We start from the raw sequence: 19,980 nt of genomic DNA, 5'->3' as shown, positions 1-19,980 counted from the left end.
TCTTAAAGCCAAACAGATAAACCCAACTAAAGGATCCAATACATAAAAAGTGGGGAAGAGGAAGGGAATAAGTATTGGGGCTGCAGTGGCCATAATGAAATACAACAATGGGGTGGAAAACAGCTTTGAGATGTTTCTTAGACATGGGGAAAGATGGATGGAGGTGGCTATCAATGGGAAGTGAATTCCATCTAGCGCACAGCACATCCACAACCTCAGCCCTTTCTGACCTGAGAGCCAGGAGGACTCTGTAACAAATCATTTATTGGATGAATGTTGCCCTTTCTTCTGTACACAAATTATCTTAACAGACTTTGATTTTATGAGTTTGCTTGTTATTCCACATCATCCAAACTCTTCATGCTACAAACATATTCCAGACCCATTTGACCAGATTTTTGATCAGTTATTATTTGCAATCAGTGGCCTAAGGCCTTGTCTACACAACAGGGAACAGTTGATCTAAGCTATGCAATTTGAGTTACGTGAATAGCATAACTCAAGTCGATGTAGCTTAGATCTACTTACCACGGGGTCCACACTACACAGTGTCGACAGGAGATGCTCTCGCGTCGATTCCCCTTACTCTTCTTGATCCAGTGGAGTACAGGAGTCGCCGGGAGAGCCATCTGCGGTCGATTTAGCAGGTCTTCACTAGACCCGCTAAATCGACCACCGATGCATCGATTGCCGCTTGTCAATCCCCCAGTAAGTGTAGACAAGCCCTTAGACACATGGTATTCTTTCTGATTTGACTGAAACTTTTGTAAACAGGAGAGAAATCAAAGGCCTTCTCTACACTGGCAAAAATGGGACCTGCAATGGTGGAAGCTGTAGTGTATACGAGACTCGGGTGTTCTTACTACTGTCACTGTGTTACCTAACCCTGAGATCCAGCTATACTACACCTTCCACCATTGGGGCACCATGATGAATTACAGGTCTTCTTCTTTTTTGACAGTGCAAATTCAGCCAGAGTTCTGTACTGAGAGTTCCACTGTGAACCTTCACATGAACCCAAACGTGCACAGGTGTTTGCTTTCCACAAACTTGCTTGCAAACAAACCAAACAAAATCACTCATTTCCACATTTGTGGACAAAAAGGAAAAAATACCACAATGAGTTTCTGGGTTTAGTGCACAGAGGCTGGAAAGTCCTTTTTTCTTTTTGTATTATTTGCCAGATACTACATGTGACAATAAGAATGTTTTAAAATTCTTCGATTTAATAAACTGAGGTGCTGTTGGTAATGGGGTGACCAGATGTCTCAATATTAGGGGCTTTGTCTTATATAGGAACCTAGTAACCCTACCCCACCCCCGGTCCTAATTTTTCATACTTGCTATCTGGTCACCCTAGTATTGGTAACAAAGGGAGGAGACTTTGTCTTGAGACATCCATTTAATGAATATGACAGCAGAAATAAATAGGATATTGATATCATCATGCAGATTTCATTCTTCTGACTGTTGCAGGTGATGTTTTTTGTGCCCTTATTCAGCTTATGCATAGAGAACTCAACGAGGCCCTCTGTCACAGAGTTGTAATTAGAGCCCTTAGGCAGATCGTCCATTTGAATAAATGGATGTAGCTCCATTAAAGTCAATGGTACTACACGAATTTATACCAGCTAAGGATCCGGCCCTTAAACTTCAACAAGGAGACTGTAAACTGAATAAACAGATGGAGAAGAAGAGAAGAGTTGTGATCAAGAATGGAAACATTCAGGATAAACAAGAATTGCACAGCACTAAAGAAAAACATTCAGTGGGATGAGAATCATTCCCTGCCTCTCTGCATATCTGTGGGAGGCCATGGACCACACATCCTTCAACTTGGACCTTCAGGGGTTACCTGGTGGTGGCTCCCCCATCTTGTCCTCACATTATTTTAAGCTATTTCTTTCAGTTAATGCACAAAGATGCTCTCTTTAAAGCCACCAAGTCTGAACAATACAGGACATGGTCCAAACCTCCACCCCCTTCTGAAAAGGGGTATTCATACCGGAGAATATCTCGCACTTTCAGATCATTCCACTCACTTTTCATATTTCCTCCAACGCCCCCCACAGCACCACGTGCTTTAGTGGAGGAGAAATGTGTAGGGAGAGGGGCACGACTTCAGTGTATTGGCTCAGGGGGAATGCTAGAGAGCCATATCCACTCCCACGCTGGCTGGCACATGGCAGCTCCAAGGGAACATAGTCTGCCAGCAAAGGGGCATGGCCAGCCCCTCATCTCAGCTGCCATCTGCAGCACATGCTAGCTGGTGGCTCGCACTGTGAAATCCAGCAGGATCTGTCAGGGGTGCTGGAACAGCTTGTATAGTGCGGGTGCTGAGAGCCATTGAACCAAACTGTAAACCATGTATATGATGGAAACCACTTGAAGCCAGAGGGTGCAGCAGCAGCATCCCTAGTTCCAGCACCTACAGGATCTGTGGAGCAGAAGATGCACCTGAGGAGTGTCTCTGGCTCCTCTGGCTGCCACTCTCAGGGCTGGCCAGAGAAGGATTTAGTACTGAGGCTTAAAAACAGCCTCTCTTCCTGAAGTTCTTCCTGCAGGATATAGCTAACTCCCATTGACTTCAAAGTGCCTGTAACAGAGCTAGAAATAACGCCTAGTTCTTAGATCATGTTTTTCATCAGTAGAGCTCAAAGCACTATACATAGCAGATGGGGAAACTGAGGCATGGGGATGGGAAGTGACTTGCCCAAGGTCACCCAGAAGCAGAGCCAGGAACAGAAGCCAGATCTTCTGATGCTCAGTCCTGTGCCTGGACTCTGGCTCTCCCTTTTCTCTCTCTCAGCCTGTATCTTCCCCTTTTCTGACCTGAACTTGTGATGCCACCATTATTTCTCTGACTGTGCCTTGTATTGTCAGAAAGGCAGAGCGAGGAGAGATGCAGCTAAGGCAGATTGAAAATTCGGATCCAGCAGCTCCACAAGCTTTTATGTCTAAATATCGCAGATGAATCCAAGCAGTGTAGGAAGGTAAGTACCCCATGTTCTGCCATGCCAGCATACAATGTGATGATCTAAAGGGACTCGTGCAGGTCATATTTGGCCCGAAGTTATGGCAAAGCAAGTGGAAGTGACTAACCTATTTTCATGGCCCAAAATGGAGCAATTAGCATTAACAGTGAAAAGTAAATTAGATGTTTAAAAATTCTCAGATTTCACAATCTAAGGTGATCAAGTCTGGTTTAGTACATGTGGTGGGGCACATCCCTACCCCAGTCAGGAAAGGGTTAAAGAGCTCCTTTGCCCACAGGGCCGGCTTTAGGAAGTGCGGGGCCTGATTCGAATACCTGGCGGCGGTCCGGGTCTTCGGCGGCACTTCGGCGGCGGGTCCTTCACTCGCTCCGGGTCTTCCGCGGCACTGAAGGACCCACCGTCGAAATGCCGCCGAAGACCCGGAGCGAGTGAAGGAGCCGCCGCCGCCGTGCCGCCGAAGACCTGGACCGCCGCCGGGTGAGGAAAAAAATTAAAAAGGCGCCTAAGTTAGGCGCTCTTCTTTAGGGCGTGGGGCCCTTTTAGGCGCGGGGCCCGATTCGGAGGGATTGGGGGAATCGGCCTAAAGCCGGTCCTGTCTGCCCGTAATCAGCCCCAACCCAGCGCACCTGGCAGGCTTGTCAAGCCTGGAAATGGGCAGGTCCTTAAAGGAGAGGATCTCAGCATAGTGTGACACTCTGAGAGGAGCGGGACTGTAACTCAGAGCTCCACAGCCCCTGAAAGCAGGGGATGCTGACCAGCAAAACAGCTCGTGAGCCTGGGCGGCCCTGGCCCTCTCAGAAAGGAGAAGAGCTGATACTTTTCTTTTCATTGGCTTCCCACGGGCCTAGGACTCCGCTTTTTGTGGCCTGAGGAATCACACTGACTTTTGGTGTGGACAACTTTAACTCCCCCACTTCTTCCCCCTCATCCCCCCACCCCCCGCAAAAGGGTCAATACTTTAAGTACCACAGCCAGAGGGCCGTGCCTCTGACTCTGACAGGAGCAGCGCCCACCCTCTCCCCAAGGGGGCAGTAGAGAGGTATAGCCTGCTACAAATGGCAGTGAATGCAGGTGAGCGCTTCCCAACCCTGACACAAGAGTAAATTAGCGGAAGCTGGGAAACCCATGCACAGGAGAGACAGAAAATCCAAGCAGCACTGATCCAGAGCAGGGATGCAAATGGCTGATGGAGAGCCAGCGACAACAGGCAGCCACAGCAGTTTCTGCAGCAACTGTTACAACAGTGGGCCGCTCAACAACAGCTACAAACAACCCAACAGCAGCAGCTGCTAGGTGCGATGGCAACCAGCAGAAGAACCTGCAACCAAACTTGCTACAACTACTGACAGGGCTACAGCCTGCCAGGGCAGCTGGAGTTTGGCAGCCAGGGTGAGAGCCTAGGGCCTGTGCTCCCATCAGTACCAATGAAGCTGACTAAGATGGGGCCTGGCGACTCCCTGAGGCTTTCTGGACCATTTTTGAGTGAGTGGCAGTGGCCTCCCAATGGCCTTCAGAACACTGAGCCCTTGTGCTGGCCCCCTACCTGACTGGCCCAGTCTAGGCAGCCTACTGAGGGTTTGACCCTGTGGGATTACACAGGTTAAGGCTGCCATCCTGAACTTTCTCAATATCTTAAAAGAAATGCACTGCTGCCACTTCTGGATGGAAATGGGAGCCCAACATGTGTGTGTGTGTGGAGGGGGAGGGTGTTGGCCCAAAAACAGAAGGAATGTTGCTGCTGATAGTTATGGCCAGACAAGCAGACTGCAGCCCAAGTGGCTGAGTCAGTACTGGTTGAACAGTTCATACAAATATTCCCCCACTGGTTGATACTGAGACGCCACCCAGGCTCTCTATCAGAGGCCGTGCAGCTGATGAGAAAACTTTATAGCCTCAGGGGAACCCCCTGAACTAGGGGGAAGGGACAACCTGGGGCTAAGAAGCTAATCCACCCTGATGTGAAGCCAGCCAGATGAGACAATAGGCTCAAAGCACTACAGGGTTTCTCATGTGGGCTACTGGGACACATCTGAAGAGAATGCCCCCTGATGGACAAAAGGACCCACCAAAACAACAGTCCCCATGTGGATCAATGGGACCAAAGTGCAAGGTCTGTTGGATAACAAGGGGAAGATATTAAGATTGCATATTCAATAAGCCAGCATCCCAAATGGGAGCCCACCATGAGGCATGAGAGGTGAAGCAAGCACACATGACTGGAAATGTACAATACACACAAGAAATATGGCTTGAGGGATAAAGGGAATGGCTGGCCCTAAGTCTGATGAGTACCTAGGCAAGAGACAAAATGGCAACACTAGTAGTGAGGAAACACTTAAGGAGGAAGCAGTAACAAATACCCAACAGTAGGTAGAGATGGCTTAGGATGTTATATTGAGATGGTGAGCTCTCTTGTACTGGATACCCCTTGCAGCACATTTAGGCACCTACTGCTTCACATCATGTGTAGCCTGAGACATATTACCAGGATTTGGCCAGGACAGTCAAAAGTCACTTTCACATTGGCTGTTTTAGTGACCTTATGCCCCTGGGGTAAATTCCCATTGAAATGTGTAGGATATTACCAGCTTCATCACAGGACAGACTGTAAGTAAATAAGTCAAATTTAGAGCCAAAATCTGCCTCAGATGCAAATGTATTATTCTGACCAAAGTCAACAGGAACCTGCGATGGGCTATACGAACCCCACACAGCACAACCTGGGCTTAATGAGCTAAAGAAGGCTCAGGTGGTTCCAATCTGTTGCAGCTGTGAGAAATGACAGGCCTGGAGGGAGACACTTCAGAGGAAAAGCCCCAGCTCAGCTGATGGCAGACCAAGGAGGAGAGCAAATCTTCAATGCTCAGCTACTGAAGAGAGGGCTGACTGAAGGCAGGTGCTCCCCAGCTGACAGTTCACTGGTGTCCCCTCCTCAGAAAAGGGAGGGCCAGATGCTAATGGACATTGAGAGGGAATCAATCCCTTTTATCTGTGAACTCAATTCCTTGTTTTTGTTCACTGATTACCCTGGAAGGAGAAAGACTTTGAAGTGACCTGTGTGAAGGACCAATTCACAGGAAGAGACAGGTCACCACAGGCTAGGACAGGGGTCGGCAACGTTCGGCACGCGGCTCGCCAGGGTAAGCACCCTGGCGGGCCGGGCCAGTTTTATTTACCTGCTGACGCAGCAGGTTCGGCCGATCGCGGCCCCCACTGGCCGCAGTTCGCCGTCCCGGGCCAATGGGGGCGGCGAGAAGCCGCGGCCAGCACATCCCTCGCCCGCGCCGCTTCTCGCCACCCCCATTGGCCCGGGACGGCGAACCGCGGCCAGTGGGGGCCGCGATCGGCCGAACCTGCCGCGTCAGCAGGTAAATAAAACTGGCCCGGCCCGCCAGGGTGCTTACCCTGGTGAGCTGCGTGCCGAACGTTGCCGACCCCTGGGCTAGGAGCAACTGTCCACAGAAGGTACCTGATGGGGAGACAGCTGCTATGCCAAGCCTGGCCAGAAGAAGTCACTAGCGGTGAGTCAACCCCTTCTCAGAAGCCCATGCACAGACATAGAAGGCTGGTATTTTTTCTTTTCTGTTGCTTTTACAGCTGAAAATCAGAGTGGAAAGTGGTCCAGCCACAAAGTACCATTGAAATCAGCAGATCAATGTGAAGAGGGATCTGAATGATCTAGGGATCTTAAGAAAAAAGGACTTTGGGTTGGCCTAGTGATCTGATGGTAATACAATATGCACAGATGCAGAGATCCAAGTCCAAGCCTAAAGCTCCCAGCCTGGCAAAGACTGGAAGTATTGTGAAGGTAGAAGTCTCAGACCTTAGAAGGGAGGGAATACCTTCTGCAAAGAATGGCACTGATGAACTACAGAGGGCTTTCTGCAGGGTTTGGTCAGGGAGAAAACCCTATACAAAGAATGAAAGAGATCCATAAAGACAGCTCCCCTATGCCCTTCCATGGTGGCCCAGGGAAAATGATGAGGCAATTTTTAGGGTTCTGAGTAGCTTGTAGTAGTCCCCAAATAATGTATTCAAATAAATAGGGGAAAGGGTACTGACAGCCTCTCCATTGCCAGATATTCTTATAATTCTACAAAGGGGGGGGGATATTTTCTCCTGTGATAGAAAGATATGTTCAGAAAGATAGAAGGAAAACTGGTTTTCAAAATATTTTTGGGGGGAGGTGGAGAAAATTCTATGTGATAAAGGGTCACATGATAAAGATACCGAGGCACTCAACTGGAGTACTTGTACATGGTCCATTAATCTATGTTCTAAAGTGGCTGAGTACAAGGATCACTAATGTAACATACCTGAAGGGTGTAATATGGAAGCATGTACTCCAGGGTCATAATTATATAACACAACTTTTTAAAAAAATAATATTTTCCTTTGAAATAGATCCCTGGGTTTTTTAAAACATTGCATACATTGTAAAGACATTAGTTTGTATATGGTGTTGCACTTACGTAACTACTTTCATCACAGGAACTCAGTCATTATGCATGCATTAAACCATACAAACACACCTGCAAAATAGGTGTGGCAAGGTGCTATCCCTTTAAGAGCAGGGCAAGGTGGGAAATCTTTCTAGGATATAAAATAATCTCCAGAGGGAAGGCTCTGATGAAGGAAAGACTAGCAGGAACAGCAGTACGGATTCTACAGCCCAGAATGGGAGTTCTGAGGTATGGGTTGTTCCTGATTTTTGTTTGTTTGTTTTTTGTTGTTGTTAAACTGTGATTTGGCCTTGCATTCCTTGAATCCTTGTACTGCTAAGGCTCAGGGATCCATATGGCTCTGCATTGCAGTAGGCACGTATCCCCATTTTACAAATGAGGAAACTAGGGTTAAAGCTAACATTTTCAAGAGCGGCCTCAGTTGGGGACTGTCCTACTACTAGAATAACCAGACGTCTGATAGTCAAAGACCTTAGCATCCACAGTTTCCATGGACATCATTGATTGAAGTGGAATAAGCACCAATGCGCCTCAAAGGGAGCATCTAAAAATGGAGGCCAACAAAATTAATGGAAGTTTCCAGAAATGTTGACCTCAGTGGCTTGACCATGGTCACTTAGTGTAGTCACTATCAGAGCTAGGCTATTAGAACCCAGGAGTCCTAAGTGCCAGTCCTCTGCTCTAACCACTAGACTGCACAGCTTCCAAACAGTCTGTGGAAAATCCCTGCCTAAAGGGCAGGCTAACTGGTCCAAAGGGGTAGAAATTCCTGAGAACTTTATGATAAGAATAATTACTAGATTGCTGGGTCTCTGTGCAGCCACAACTTCAGCTGTGAACCCACACAGTGAGCACAGGGTAGGGGGAGCCAGAAGGATGCCATCTCAGTCTTGGCATCATTTCCTGGCTGCTGTAAAAATTCATATTTTGGCATTTCCATCATTGCTTTTTAAAAATAAATGAAATATAAGATGTAGTACAGTGGATGCTATTAATTCCTGTTTTAACAGATGAAGAAAAATATGCTTTCATTCTAGCAGGTGGAAAATTCTGCTGTGACTAAAATGACATTCTCCTGTTTCCTGTGTCTAGGCTGTGTCTGTGCTCAGAGCTGCAGGAAGTGAGACACAGTTGAATGTCACTTGTTCGAACAAACTGATTTTTCAGAAGGCAGTTCCTTTGAGTATTAAAAAAAGCAACAGTTCATTTTTGTGCCACTTCTTAAAGGGGATGGGGGAAGCCACAGGCTTGTGTGTGTCATTATTTAGAACAATGCAAAGCAGACAAGAGTACAGAGAAAGGAGAAGGGGATAAATACATTACCTAACTAGGAACAGGCAACAGAAGATGAAATCCTGACCCAATTAAAGACAAGGGGAGTCTTGCAACTGACTTCAGTGGAGCCAAGATTTCAGCCAGAGCTGGGGCTGGAGGGGGTTCCCTGATGCTGTCCCCACCCCCCAATCTAGAACAAAATATTGATATTTAGTTCTACCCCCTTAAGAAGAACTTTCTGCCAGGAAAAGTAGTGACCTCAGGAGCCTGATCTATAAGCACTTCCTCTACAAAGCACAGCAGGTTGGTGAAAGCTCCAGGGTGCCTGATCCAAAGCCCTTTGAAGCCAGGGGAAGGGATTTAGGCCCTCCAAGCTCAGCAGCCCAGGGCACAGCTCAGGCTTCTCTCCTACTCCCCCCCCACCTTGATTCTCCGGCACTGCAAAGGTATTTTGCAGGGGGTGGAGTGAAGTAGGGAAGGACCTTCTAAGAGCGCGAACACCCACCACCTTGTGCCATCGCCGCGGCACAGACGCTGGTGCATGGGTGGAATCGAGGGCGGGCGCCTGGCACCTCTGGAGCCAGCTGGTCCTTCCCTGCGCTCAGCAGGGCCCTGTCTGCCACATCCCGGAGGGGCGCGGGGTATTGCGTGGCCAAGCGGCCGGGCGGGGGTTCAGCCCCAGACCTGCCTCTCTCCCCAGGGGGTTACAGCGCTGCACAATCCGAATCTAGCTGTGGGCAGAAAAACACACCAGGGCCAGCGAAGGTGCAGATCTTCGCGGGGTCCGAGAAAGAGGGAGAGGCAGGCGGCCCCCTAAGAGCCAGGAAGTCTAGACAACTTCTACCCCCCTACCACCGGCTTCCCCTCTTGCAAAACTAAAGTATAATTGTTACACACTAGACTAAGTGCCCGGAGCAGCCCCACGCCCAGCCCAGCCTGGGGCGATCTCCCGCACTGCTTCGGGCCAAAAGGTGGCCAGCTGGAGAGGGGAAGTCGTGTGAAGTGACTAAAGAGGGGCGGCCTCGCCCCTCACCTCCTGGCATCAGCCGCCCTGATCAGAGCTCGGCGAAATCAGCCTGAGGTTACCGAGCGAGGGCAGCGGCTGCCCCAGGAGGAGGAGAGAGGGTAGGGCACTAGTCCTCATTCCCCTGTTAGATCGGGCCAGGAAAAGTTGTTAGCAGCCTCCCCCCTCCCATGCTGTCCTAGGAAAGTAGCGGTAGCAGCATCTAGGCTGGGGGGGGGGGTGCAGTCCAGTCCTCCAGCGCCGCCCCCCCCCCCCCCGGCCGGGATCGCCCCATCACCACGCCACTCTCAGCCCTCACCGTGCAGTTAACCGCTTGCAAAATCTGCAAGCAGCAGGGAGCAAACTGGAGCCGAAGCTTGGGGGGAATCAAGGACGGAGCCTGGCTCTTGTCTGCTTAGAAGGGAAGGTGGTTCGCTACAGTAGCAATAACAATGACAGCAAATCCCCTGGCCTCACCCCGGAGCCCTTGGAGCCGGGAAGGGAACCCCTCCATGCAACACACCGTAACCCCCGTTACACACCGTAACCCTTCCGTGCCCGGTACAGACCCACTCCCCTACCGGACAGATCTATACGGTGCCACCTGTGCACACAGTAGCCCTGAAGTCTCTCCCCACCCCCAGCATAAGTGACCCCGCCGCCCCTGGTTTGCAAGCACAGAAGCGCCCTTGCAGTGACCCCCCCCCCCCCCGCCGGACCCCCCTGCCGGGCACCGGGCTCGGAGGGCAGCTCGGGGGCTCCTTACCCAGCCCTGGCACGAAGGTGTTGAGGAACAAGCAGATGACCGCCACGGGGAACGGCATGTAGGGGATGGCAGCGCGCAGGGGTCCCTTCTTCTCCCGGACTTGCACCACCACCCCGCTGGAGGAGGCAGTGCCCCTGCTGGGCTCCCCGGCCCCCGCCGCCGCCGGGGCAGGCGCCCCTTCTTTGGGAAGCGGATCCATGGCTGGCGCGGAGCTCGCCCGCTGCTAGAGGCGGCCGCGCCGGAGCGGGTCTCGGCTGAGCTGGGCTGGGGGCACAGGGAGCCTGTCTGTGCTGGTGTCTCTGGCTCAGGAGTGGGAGCTGCCGCTGCTGCTGTGCTGAACAAGCGCTCCGGGTCCTGAGTGCTCGGCTTAAAGAGACAGTGCGCTGCCACACTCACTCAGGCACACACAGTCTCCCCCCCACACTCCCCAACACACACCCTCTCTCTCACACACGCACCTTCTCTCTCAGACACACATACACAGTCGCTCACACACACTCTCCACCAACATACTCCCTCTCTCTCACACGCACCTTCTCTCTCACACACACATACACAGTCACTCACACACACTCCACCAACACACTCCCTCTCTCTCACATACAGTCCCCCAACACACACACGCTCACACACACTGTCCCCAACACACACACACTCTCTCACTCTCACAGTCTCCCTCACACACTCCCCCAACACACACACACTCACACACAGTCTCCCTCACGCTCTCCCCAATGCACATTCTCTTTCTCTCTCACACACACTCTCTCTCTCACACACACACTTCTCCACACACCTACATCTAATCTCACTCCTCAATTTCTCTCTCTCTAGACTAGGATAGATGGTCATGTTTAAAATGTATTAACTAAACTGGAAAAGGGCACTCTGATTCTGAAATACAGGTCTGCATAAGGATTTAGGATATGTCTACACTGGCAGAGTTATCTCGCCAGCAGTTACAGTGCCACTCAGAGAGCGCTGAAGGACAACCACTGTTGTGCATTCACACTGTGAGCTGCCTACACAATAGCATGTTCACACTTGCCACATTTGCAGCAGTATTCAGAGCAGTGCACTCTGGGCAGCTATCCCACAGAGCATCTCTTCCTCTTCTGCCGCTAAGAGTTGTGGGAAGGTGGAGTGGGTCGTGGGGCATCCTGGGTCCAGTACCAATGACCCGTGATGCATTGCTTCACATCCCAGCAATCCCTGTGCTTCCATCCACATTTGATGCCATCTTTCAACAGTTTGTGTACTGCGCGCTCTGCCTCTTCGGTCTGCAGGAATGGATCCCGAACTGTTGACCAGTATGCTGCTCGCTCTAACACATCACGAGTGGCAGTGGAGTTATTCCTTAAGCTACAAAGGTAAGAGGAGTTCGACATTGATCTCGCCACGCGTAGTAGCTACAACACAAGATTGCTTGTGGCATTCACGGACTTGCTGACCACAGTGGAACGCCGCTTTGGGGCTCAGGAAACAAGCACTGAGTGGTGGGATCACATCGTCATGCACGTCTGGGATGACGAGCAATGGCTGCAGAACTTTCGAATGAGGAAAGCCATATTCATGGGACTGTGTGCATAGGCGCCAACTTTTCCTGGTGCCGGTGGGTGCTCGTCCCCGTCCCTGCCCCGACTCCACCCCTGCCCCGCCCCCCTCATCCCTTCCCTGCCCCAATTCCAACCCCTTCCCCAAAGTCCCTGCCCCAACTCCGCCCCCTCCCCGCCCCATTGGACTCCTTCCCCAAATCCGCGCCCTGGCCCCGCCTCTTCCCGGAGCACGCCGCATTCCCCCTCCTCTCCCCTCCCTCCCAGCGCTTGCCCCCGCAAAACAGCTGTTTCACGGCGGCAAGCACTGGGAGCTAGGGGGAGAAGTGGGGACATGGCGCGCTCAGGGGAGGAGGTGGAGCAGAGGTGAGCTGGGGTGAGGGGACGGAGTGGGGAGCTGCCGGTGGGTGCAGAGCACCCGCCAATTTTCCCCCGTGGGTGCTCCAGCCCCGGAGCACCCACAGAGTCAGCGCCTATGACTGTGTGTTGAGCTCGTCCCAGCCCTGCAGTGCAAGGACACGAGAATGAGAGCTGCCCTGTCATTGGAGAAGTGTGTGGCGATCGCACTGTGGAAGCTGGTTACTCCAGACTGCTACGGATCAGTCTCTAACCAGTTCGGAGTGGGAAAGTTGACGGTAGGACTCATGTTGATGGAAGTGTGCAGGGCCATTAATCGCATCCTGCTCCAAAAGAGTTGTGACTCTGGGCAACGTCTGTGACATTGTGGATGGCTTTGCACAAATGGGCTTCCCTAACTGCGGAGGGGCAATAGATGGCACGCATGTTCCAATTCTGGCACCAGGCCACCTAGCCACTGAGTACATTAATCAGAAGGGGTATTTCTCTATGGTTCTCCAGGTGTTTCTGGATCACCATGGGCGTTTCATGGACATTAATGCAGGCTGGTCTGGAAAGGTACATGATGCATGCATCTTTTGTAACACTGGCCTGTTCAGGAAGCTGCAAGCTGGGACTTTCTTCCTGGACCAGATCACCGTAGGGGAAGTCGAAATGTCCATTGTGATGCTGGGAGACCCTGCCTACTCCTTAATGCTGTGGCTTATGAAACCATACACGGGGAACCTTGACAGCAGCAAGGAGCAGTTCAACAACAGGCTGAGCAAGTGCAGAATGACTGTTGAGTGTGCTTTTGGCCGTTTAAAGGCCCACTGGTGCTGCCTCTATGGGAAGCTGGATCTGGCTGATGACAATATGCCTATGCTTATAGCCGCATGCCTCACGCTCCATAATATTTGTGAAGGGAAGGGTGAAAGCTTCACTCAGGGCTGCACCACTGAGGCTCAGTGCCTGGAGGCTGAATTTGAACAGCCAGAGACCAGGGATATTAGAGGGACGCAGCGCGGGGCCATAAGGATCAGGGATGCCTTGAGGCAGCAATTTGAAGCTGAAAGCCACTAATATTTGTTGCTATGCTCAGGAGTGCAGTGCTTGTAATGCTAGGAGGTGATTGTGATTGGTGCAAATGATGCACTGTGAATGTTTAAGAAAATTGCCTGTTGATGTACAGGGCTCTATTTGATTTCAATTAATAGAATAAAGATTGCTTTCAAACCAAAACAATTATTTTATTAAAAAACAACAACCGGAGGAGAGAGACAAAAAAACAACAACAAAACAAATCAGCACTGTGGGGGATCGGGGAAAGGAGGGTCCTAGGAGGAGGTTGGGTCCCAGGACAGTTAAAGATTTGTGTATGTCCAGGTATTATATGCAACTTTGTCCTTTGGAGTACAGTGCAGTGGGTACTGTACTTCAGCAGGGCTAACCTGCACAGGGATGGGTGTTGAGTGCAGTGGGTACTGGGAGTCCATGGGGCTGGACTGTGACGGGGCAGGAGTGGAATGCAGTGGGTACAGACTGGAGATGGGAGGTTGATAGCAGTATGTTGGTAGTGTCTGGGGGGGCGCATGGGAAAGAGTTTTGCGACAGCGGCTGCGGGGGAGGGCAGGCACGTAGCTGCTCAGTTTGCAGTGCTAGTAGCGCCTGGAGTGTGTCCGCTTGGCGCTCCATAACATTTAAGAGCCGCTCGTGGCTTCGTTCTGGTGCACCGGATTTTCCTTTCGGTCCCTCTTCTCGCTGTCCTGCCACTCCTTCAATTCCTGTTTCTCGGCAGCAGAGTGCATCATGACATCATGCAGAAAGTCCTCTTTAGTTTTTCGTGGCCGCTTTCTAATTCTGCGCAGCCGTTCAGCCGGCGATAACAAAGAGGGAGGCTGGGCTCCCAAGGTCATATCTGTGAAGGCAAAATGCAACATTTTACAGAAGCAGTATTGTTTGCAACACAGAGACCACTGATTCAGTGATTTAAAACACAGCCACTATTCACACACCTGTCACTAACTGGCTGACCCCAGGCAAGCACACATGAGGGTGAGTAACCACAGGGGCGGGGAAATCAGTGTTCCAGGATCGTACTGTACACTGGGCACGTGACTCTTGGGGAGACCCAGCACTGTAGGGGGGGCCTTATAATCATTATTGTCCCCACGTTTTCCACAGGTTGTGTTCATTATGGAAGATATCTCGCTGCTGAGGGTGAGCAGGGAATCAAGGGAGGGTCTTCTCCAAGACTGCAGCTTCTGCCCTGACCCTTATGCAGCTTGCCTGTGTGCAGGAATGGTCCCCCTCCCACCCCCACCCCAGTTACACCAGAGTGGTGTGGGAAAGTTACCCTTAATGGGGCAAGAAACAAAGCAGCTCTGCTAAAGAACCTGTGGTAGCGGATTGCCCAATATCTCCATGAGAGTTTCCTGGAGATCTCTGAGGCACATTCCCAGGGAGTCAATCAACACCCTGTTCCGCCAGTCAGACTAGGCATGTGGTGGTACATGCATCATACAGACACAAGCCTGCTTTCTGCAACCCTCCTGCCCCCAACAACTTCCTTCAGTGATCTCCAAAATCAAAGCCACTTACTAGGGGCCTCCTCTCTTGTTTGCGTTTTGCCAATCTCCAATAGCTGTGACTAGCTAGCCTCCTCTGGCCTCCAGGGTAGAAAAGAGCTCCTGGCTGCATGCATCTCTGACCTCTGAGTCGTCCTCTGCCTCTGGGTCCCCCTCCCTCTCCACATCCTCGTCCAAGATTTCCTCCTCCTGGCTCGGTCCACTCTCGACTGGCACGCGAGCCACTGAAGTGTCCACAGTGGCCTTCGCAGTGGAGGTGGGGTTGCCACCGAGTATTGCATCCAGCTCTTTATAGAACCAGCAACTCATGGGCGCAGCACCGGAGCAGCGATTTGCCTCCCGCGCCTTGTGGTAGGCGTTCCGCGGCTCCTTCACTTTGACCCTACACTGCAGTGTGTCCCGATCATGGCCCCTTTCTATCATGCATCATGAAATCTATCCATAGGTATAATAATTCCTACGGCTGGAGCACAGCTGGGACTGGACAGCCTCCTCTCCCCACATGCTGTTGAGGTCCAGCAGCTTTGCATTACTCCAAGCAGGGGATCGCCTGGTGCATGGAGCAGGCATGGTCATCTGGAAAGATGCGCTGAGACCACTGCACACGTCACCAAACAAACAGGAAGGGGACTTTCAAAATTCCCAAGGAATTTAAGGGGTGGGGCTCACAGTTGGTCATCTGAGGGCAGGGCAGTAGAGTTCACACCAATGACCAGAGAGGCGAGAACAGGCATTGTGGGAAACCTCCCAGAGGCCAATTGTAGCGCTGTAATCAACCAGGGTGTCTACACTGGCACTGCAGCGCTGTAGCCCCAGCGCAGAAAGCTGTATGCCTCTCATCGGGGTGGGTTTTTTACAGTTCTGCAACTGCAGAGTTTCTGTGCACTAAGTGGCTTGGCAGTGTGTACACCTCGGGAGTTACACCACAGAAAGATGCTTTGCAGGGCAGAAAGTTGCCAGTGTAGACAAGGTCTTAGAGTGGTAAAACCAAAGTGATGTAGTTATATGGTATTGCCTGTGTAGACAAGCCTAGGCTCACACCCCAAGGTTGAGCAGGACCAGCTCACATTTTCAGACATGACTTGCCCTTTGTAGGCTGGGTGCAAAGTCCTGTTTAAAATCATATTAGTTAAAACAGGTTAGTTGATCCTGGTCAACACTGACGGGAGTCAAATGGGCATGTTAATTAATGTTTTAAAACATGCCCCTTTTCCCTAGTCTCCACATGCTTACAGTCTCTCTCACACACATTCTCTAAAACCCACCCCCATAGCCTTCTGCATGTCCAGCTACACTCACAGACATCCACATACTGACATACACCTCGTCATGTACACACATTACCTACATGTGGCTCTCTATGGCCTGGTCTACACTTAAAAATTAGATCCACCTAGCTACATTGCTCAGGGCTGTGAAAACCTAACCTACACCACCACCACCCCCAGATGTGACTAGGTCCATAGAAGAACTCTTCCATCAACCTAGCTACCACCTCTCAGAGAGGTGTATTGGTGGAAACCCCCCTTCAGTGCAGGAAGCATCTATGCTATGTTGCTACAGCAGCACAGCTGTACCACCCTAGCCATGCAACTGTAGTGTAGACATACCCTTACACTTATACAACTCACTGTCTCTCATACACAGAGAGAGAGAGAGAGCTTCTACCAGCATAAACCAAGAGTAATTCCAGTGAAATCAATAGAGCCACACTGGTGTGAAATGGCTGTTGGTGAGAAAAGCAGGCCCATTGTCACACATGCTCTCCCCCAATCTCAACTATATGCTGCACGTACATAGACGCTTCAAGACTGTCTCTCAGACACTGCACATCTGGCAAATGAGGATAAGAGAAAGGCAGGGCCGAAAGGCAGGGCCGAAAGGTATTTGATTTAATCATTTTGAGGGGGAAACCCATTGCAAAACAGCACAAAACCACAAAAATAACAAAAACGGATAGCTTTTGATATTAGAAAAAAGCTGTTCTCGAGGGTGCAGGCAATGTTGAAAGTTAAACCCACTCATACACCCGCAAAATGTTGCTTTAGGGAAAAAAAGTGGTTCTGAAAATGTAAAGAAAAAAACAAATATATGCCCCTTAGAAGTTAATCTGGGTTTGGAACAGAGTGAAAATATATCTTAGTTTGTATCGTTATCATAAGGTGTAACATCCTTTTGTATGACTGGTGATTACCATGCAGTGTGCAGTCTGATGGATGAAATGGTAATAGAACGTGAAGGTATCTGTTGTTGAAAGTGATGACAATGCTGATCATTGCAGATAGTCTTGAGTGAAGAAATCATGGGAAATATCAGCGGCATTAATCACAGTACAAAGAGTAAGCGTGACACGCATTTTATATTTCTATGGCAATGATCAATAGAAAATAACCTGTGTGCCACTATACAGTTCAAAGCTGCATTTGGCTTAAGGGCTGTTAAGAATTTTAACCATGACAGCAAAGCTTAAGTGGTTTCTATGTGTAATCGGAACCCCATCTAATGTAAACATACAGTTTAACAATAGGATCAGGATCACAGAAATGAGTATGGAGAAGTCTTTTAGGTAATCTAAGTAATCCCATTGCCAGGGCAGGTTTGTTCCCTACAGTGTATTTTCTAGGAACTGTGTATATTTCAAGTCTGGGTGTTATTTTTCAAATACATGGGCAACAATCCCCCAAAATGTAGACATCCAGTGTAAACTCTGAAATTGTAACCACGTTTGTTAGCTCTTGCTTCGGGAAGTGTATCTGATCTACAAATTTCTCTAATTTATTTGATTCAGTAGTTAATCTGGACATTTTTCTGGACTACAGTAATTGACATCCTTTAGGCATCTAGAATACTTATGATGACATCATTTATTCATATCACAGTAGAGCTTGACACCCCACAGGACTTTAAATGCTGTAGATTAGAAGGCTATCTCAGGTATGCACCTGTTTTTAGATCCTAATGGAAATGATTTTTGGATCTATCAATCTCTCCAATGTCTGGGCAATAAAATTACATTTACACTGTAAGATCCTGAGGCCAAGAAGATTGTGTAGCTAGGTTGTATACTAGGCTAAGTGCATTCTTGGAACTCAATCAATAATAATAATAATTAATAATAATACTGTAGTATCGTTCTCTACATTCTCAACCAGGTGATAAACTGCTAACAATTCTGGTATTTGTGGGAGGGTGAGTTTACATTATGTAGACTAAAAATAGGCAAATAGTAAGCCATTGTGTTTCATGAAAGAGACTAGACAAAATACAACAACAGGAGCAGAGATCAATTTAAAAAATATTATATTAGTAATATGTTTGTGCTTCTATGGAACATTTCCTTGGAGAGTCTTGAAGTTCTTTACAAACAGAAATTAATTAAATTTCATAATATTCCTTTGAGGTGGGTAAGGAATCTGTAGGGATTACTTTATCCACCATTGAAATGCAGCCACTTCTGAAGTGGAACAAATCATTTATTTAGTAGCACCCAATAACACTATACAACAGATTATTTATTCATGTAGTACCAGTGTGTAGGTGCTTTATGGATGTTTAGGAAAAAAGCTCCCTGCCTTGAAGGGTTTAAAATGAGGAAGGACACAGTATTCAGCTGAAAAACTACAGCAGGAATCTAAGAAGAGTGTAATTATTGGAGCTGGAATTTGGCCAGGGTAATGGGGTGAACATTCTTACTCAGACAAAAGGTGGGATTTTTAATCACCAAACATTTTACTAAGATTTGTTCAAATTAATAATAAATACAAGTCTCACTTCATCTTCTCAGCATGGAAACAGCATTCAGATTTGGTTTAGTTACACACGAAACCATTGCACTGTAATCACAAACAGACTGGAGGTGGAAACAGGCCCGTGTTTCAAAGGGGCCCCCAGATTACAGCATTACTCCCATTGTGCATTGCAGCACAAACATCCCTGTATCAGTGTAGATCTCTTAATCTGTCCCTGACTCTGACTACATCTTCCCTAAACCCTCCCCAGACTTTACGGCAGCAGTGCTGTAGAAGGCAAACAATCAAAAATGAAGGTCAGAATTGTAGCTATACTAGAGGGCATGGCTTAGCAGTCTAAGCATCAGTCTTCAGATACCTGTTCTCCATGTTCTTCTTGCCTTCTGCTTTCGTGAGCAGACAGTTGTTAAAGGCACTAGGCCGGGTTGGTAGTAGTGTTGTGCCCAAGATGAGACCAACAGGAGCCAGAGACAAGGCTTCTGTAGTGGTAGGGCCTACTGCAAAGTGAGCAGGTGGAGACACACACTACAGTGGGTCACAAGCTTGTACCTCTGCACTCAGACGAGCCAGCAAGCACATGTTCTGAGGACGTACAGACACATGTCCGAGGGCTTTATGTGTGGATGGGTATGTGTTGGCAGCGGGGCAGGGGAGGGAGATGTTGGGTTTAAGCATGTGGAGACCTGCAGCTGTAGCCATATCTTTGCTTCTGTGTCCTTGATGAACACATCAATCTCAAAGAGCTGTGAATGGAGAAACAATCCCTAAGGTAGCTTGGTCTGAGTCCATTAAGTGTTTTAAGGATTAAGATTTGAATTGGACCTGCTGGTAGACAGGGAGGCAGCGCAGGGCACAGAGCATTGCGATGAGCTTTTTGTGGCTAGTCCCATTCGTTCAGTGGCAAGCTGGAGCTTGTGGTTGACCTTGATCAACAACCCAAGGAATGTGCATTAATCATGTCGTGAGGCGTCCGACATGTGGATCATTATTGCAGTCTGTAGTCTCCTAGGTAAGTGAAGGCAGGAGAAGGCATTCATTGTCACAGTCATTACCTGGCTCTCAAGGAGCGATGATGAGTCTAGAATTTCTACAGGGCTTTGCACTACTCTGACAACTGGGTTTTTTCCCCTTTTTCGCATCCTTTTGAGACTCAGAAAGGAAGAGAGATAAACCAAACCCCATACAACGTACTGCAAGGGCCTTTTCAGTGAGACCTCAATTTAAAAAATGGTCCTTTCAGCCCAAGATGGA

At 49.3% G+C, this 19,980-nt stretch overlaps 1 protein-coding gene across 1 annotated transcript in view; it reads right to left on the bottom strand.

The window, feature by feature from the left end:
* Positions 1–10,702, bottom strand: part of STUM (stum, mechanosensory transduction mediator homolog) — a 64,605-nt gene extending 53,903 nt beyond the window's left edge. Inside the window, exon 1 of the mRNA XM_065401480.1 lies at positions 10,504–10,702. Within this exon, the coding sequence (XP_065257552.1) occupies positions 10,504–10,702 (199 nt within the window). The remainder of the gene's footprint in view (positions 1–10,503) is intronic.
* Between the last annotated feature and the right edge of the window lie 9,278 nt (positions 10,703–19,980).

This window comes from Emys orbicularis, chromosome 3 (assembly GCF_028017835.1).
Source record: "Emys orbicularis isolate rEmyOrb1 chromosome 3, rEmyOrb1.hap1, whole genome shotgun sequence".
NCBI lineage: Eukaryota > Metazoa > Chordata > Testudines > Emydidae > Emys > Emys orbicularis.
The sequence above is the reverse complement of the archived record's forward strand: the minus strand, read 5'-3'. Positions and strand labels throughout refer to the sequence as shown.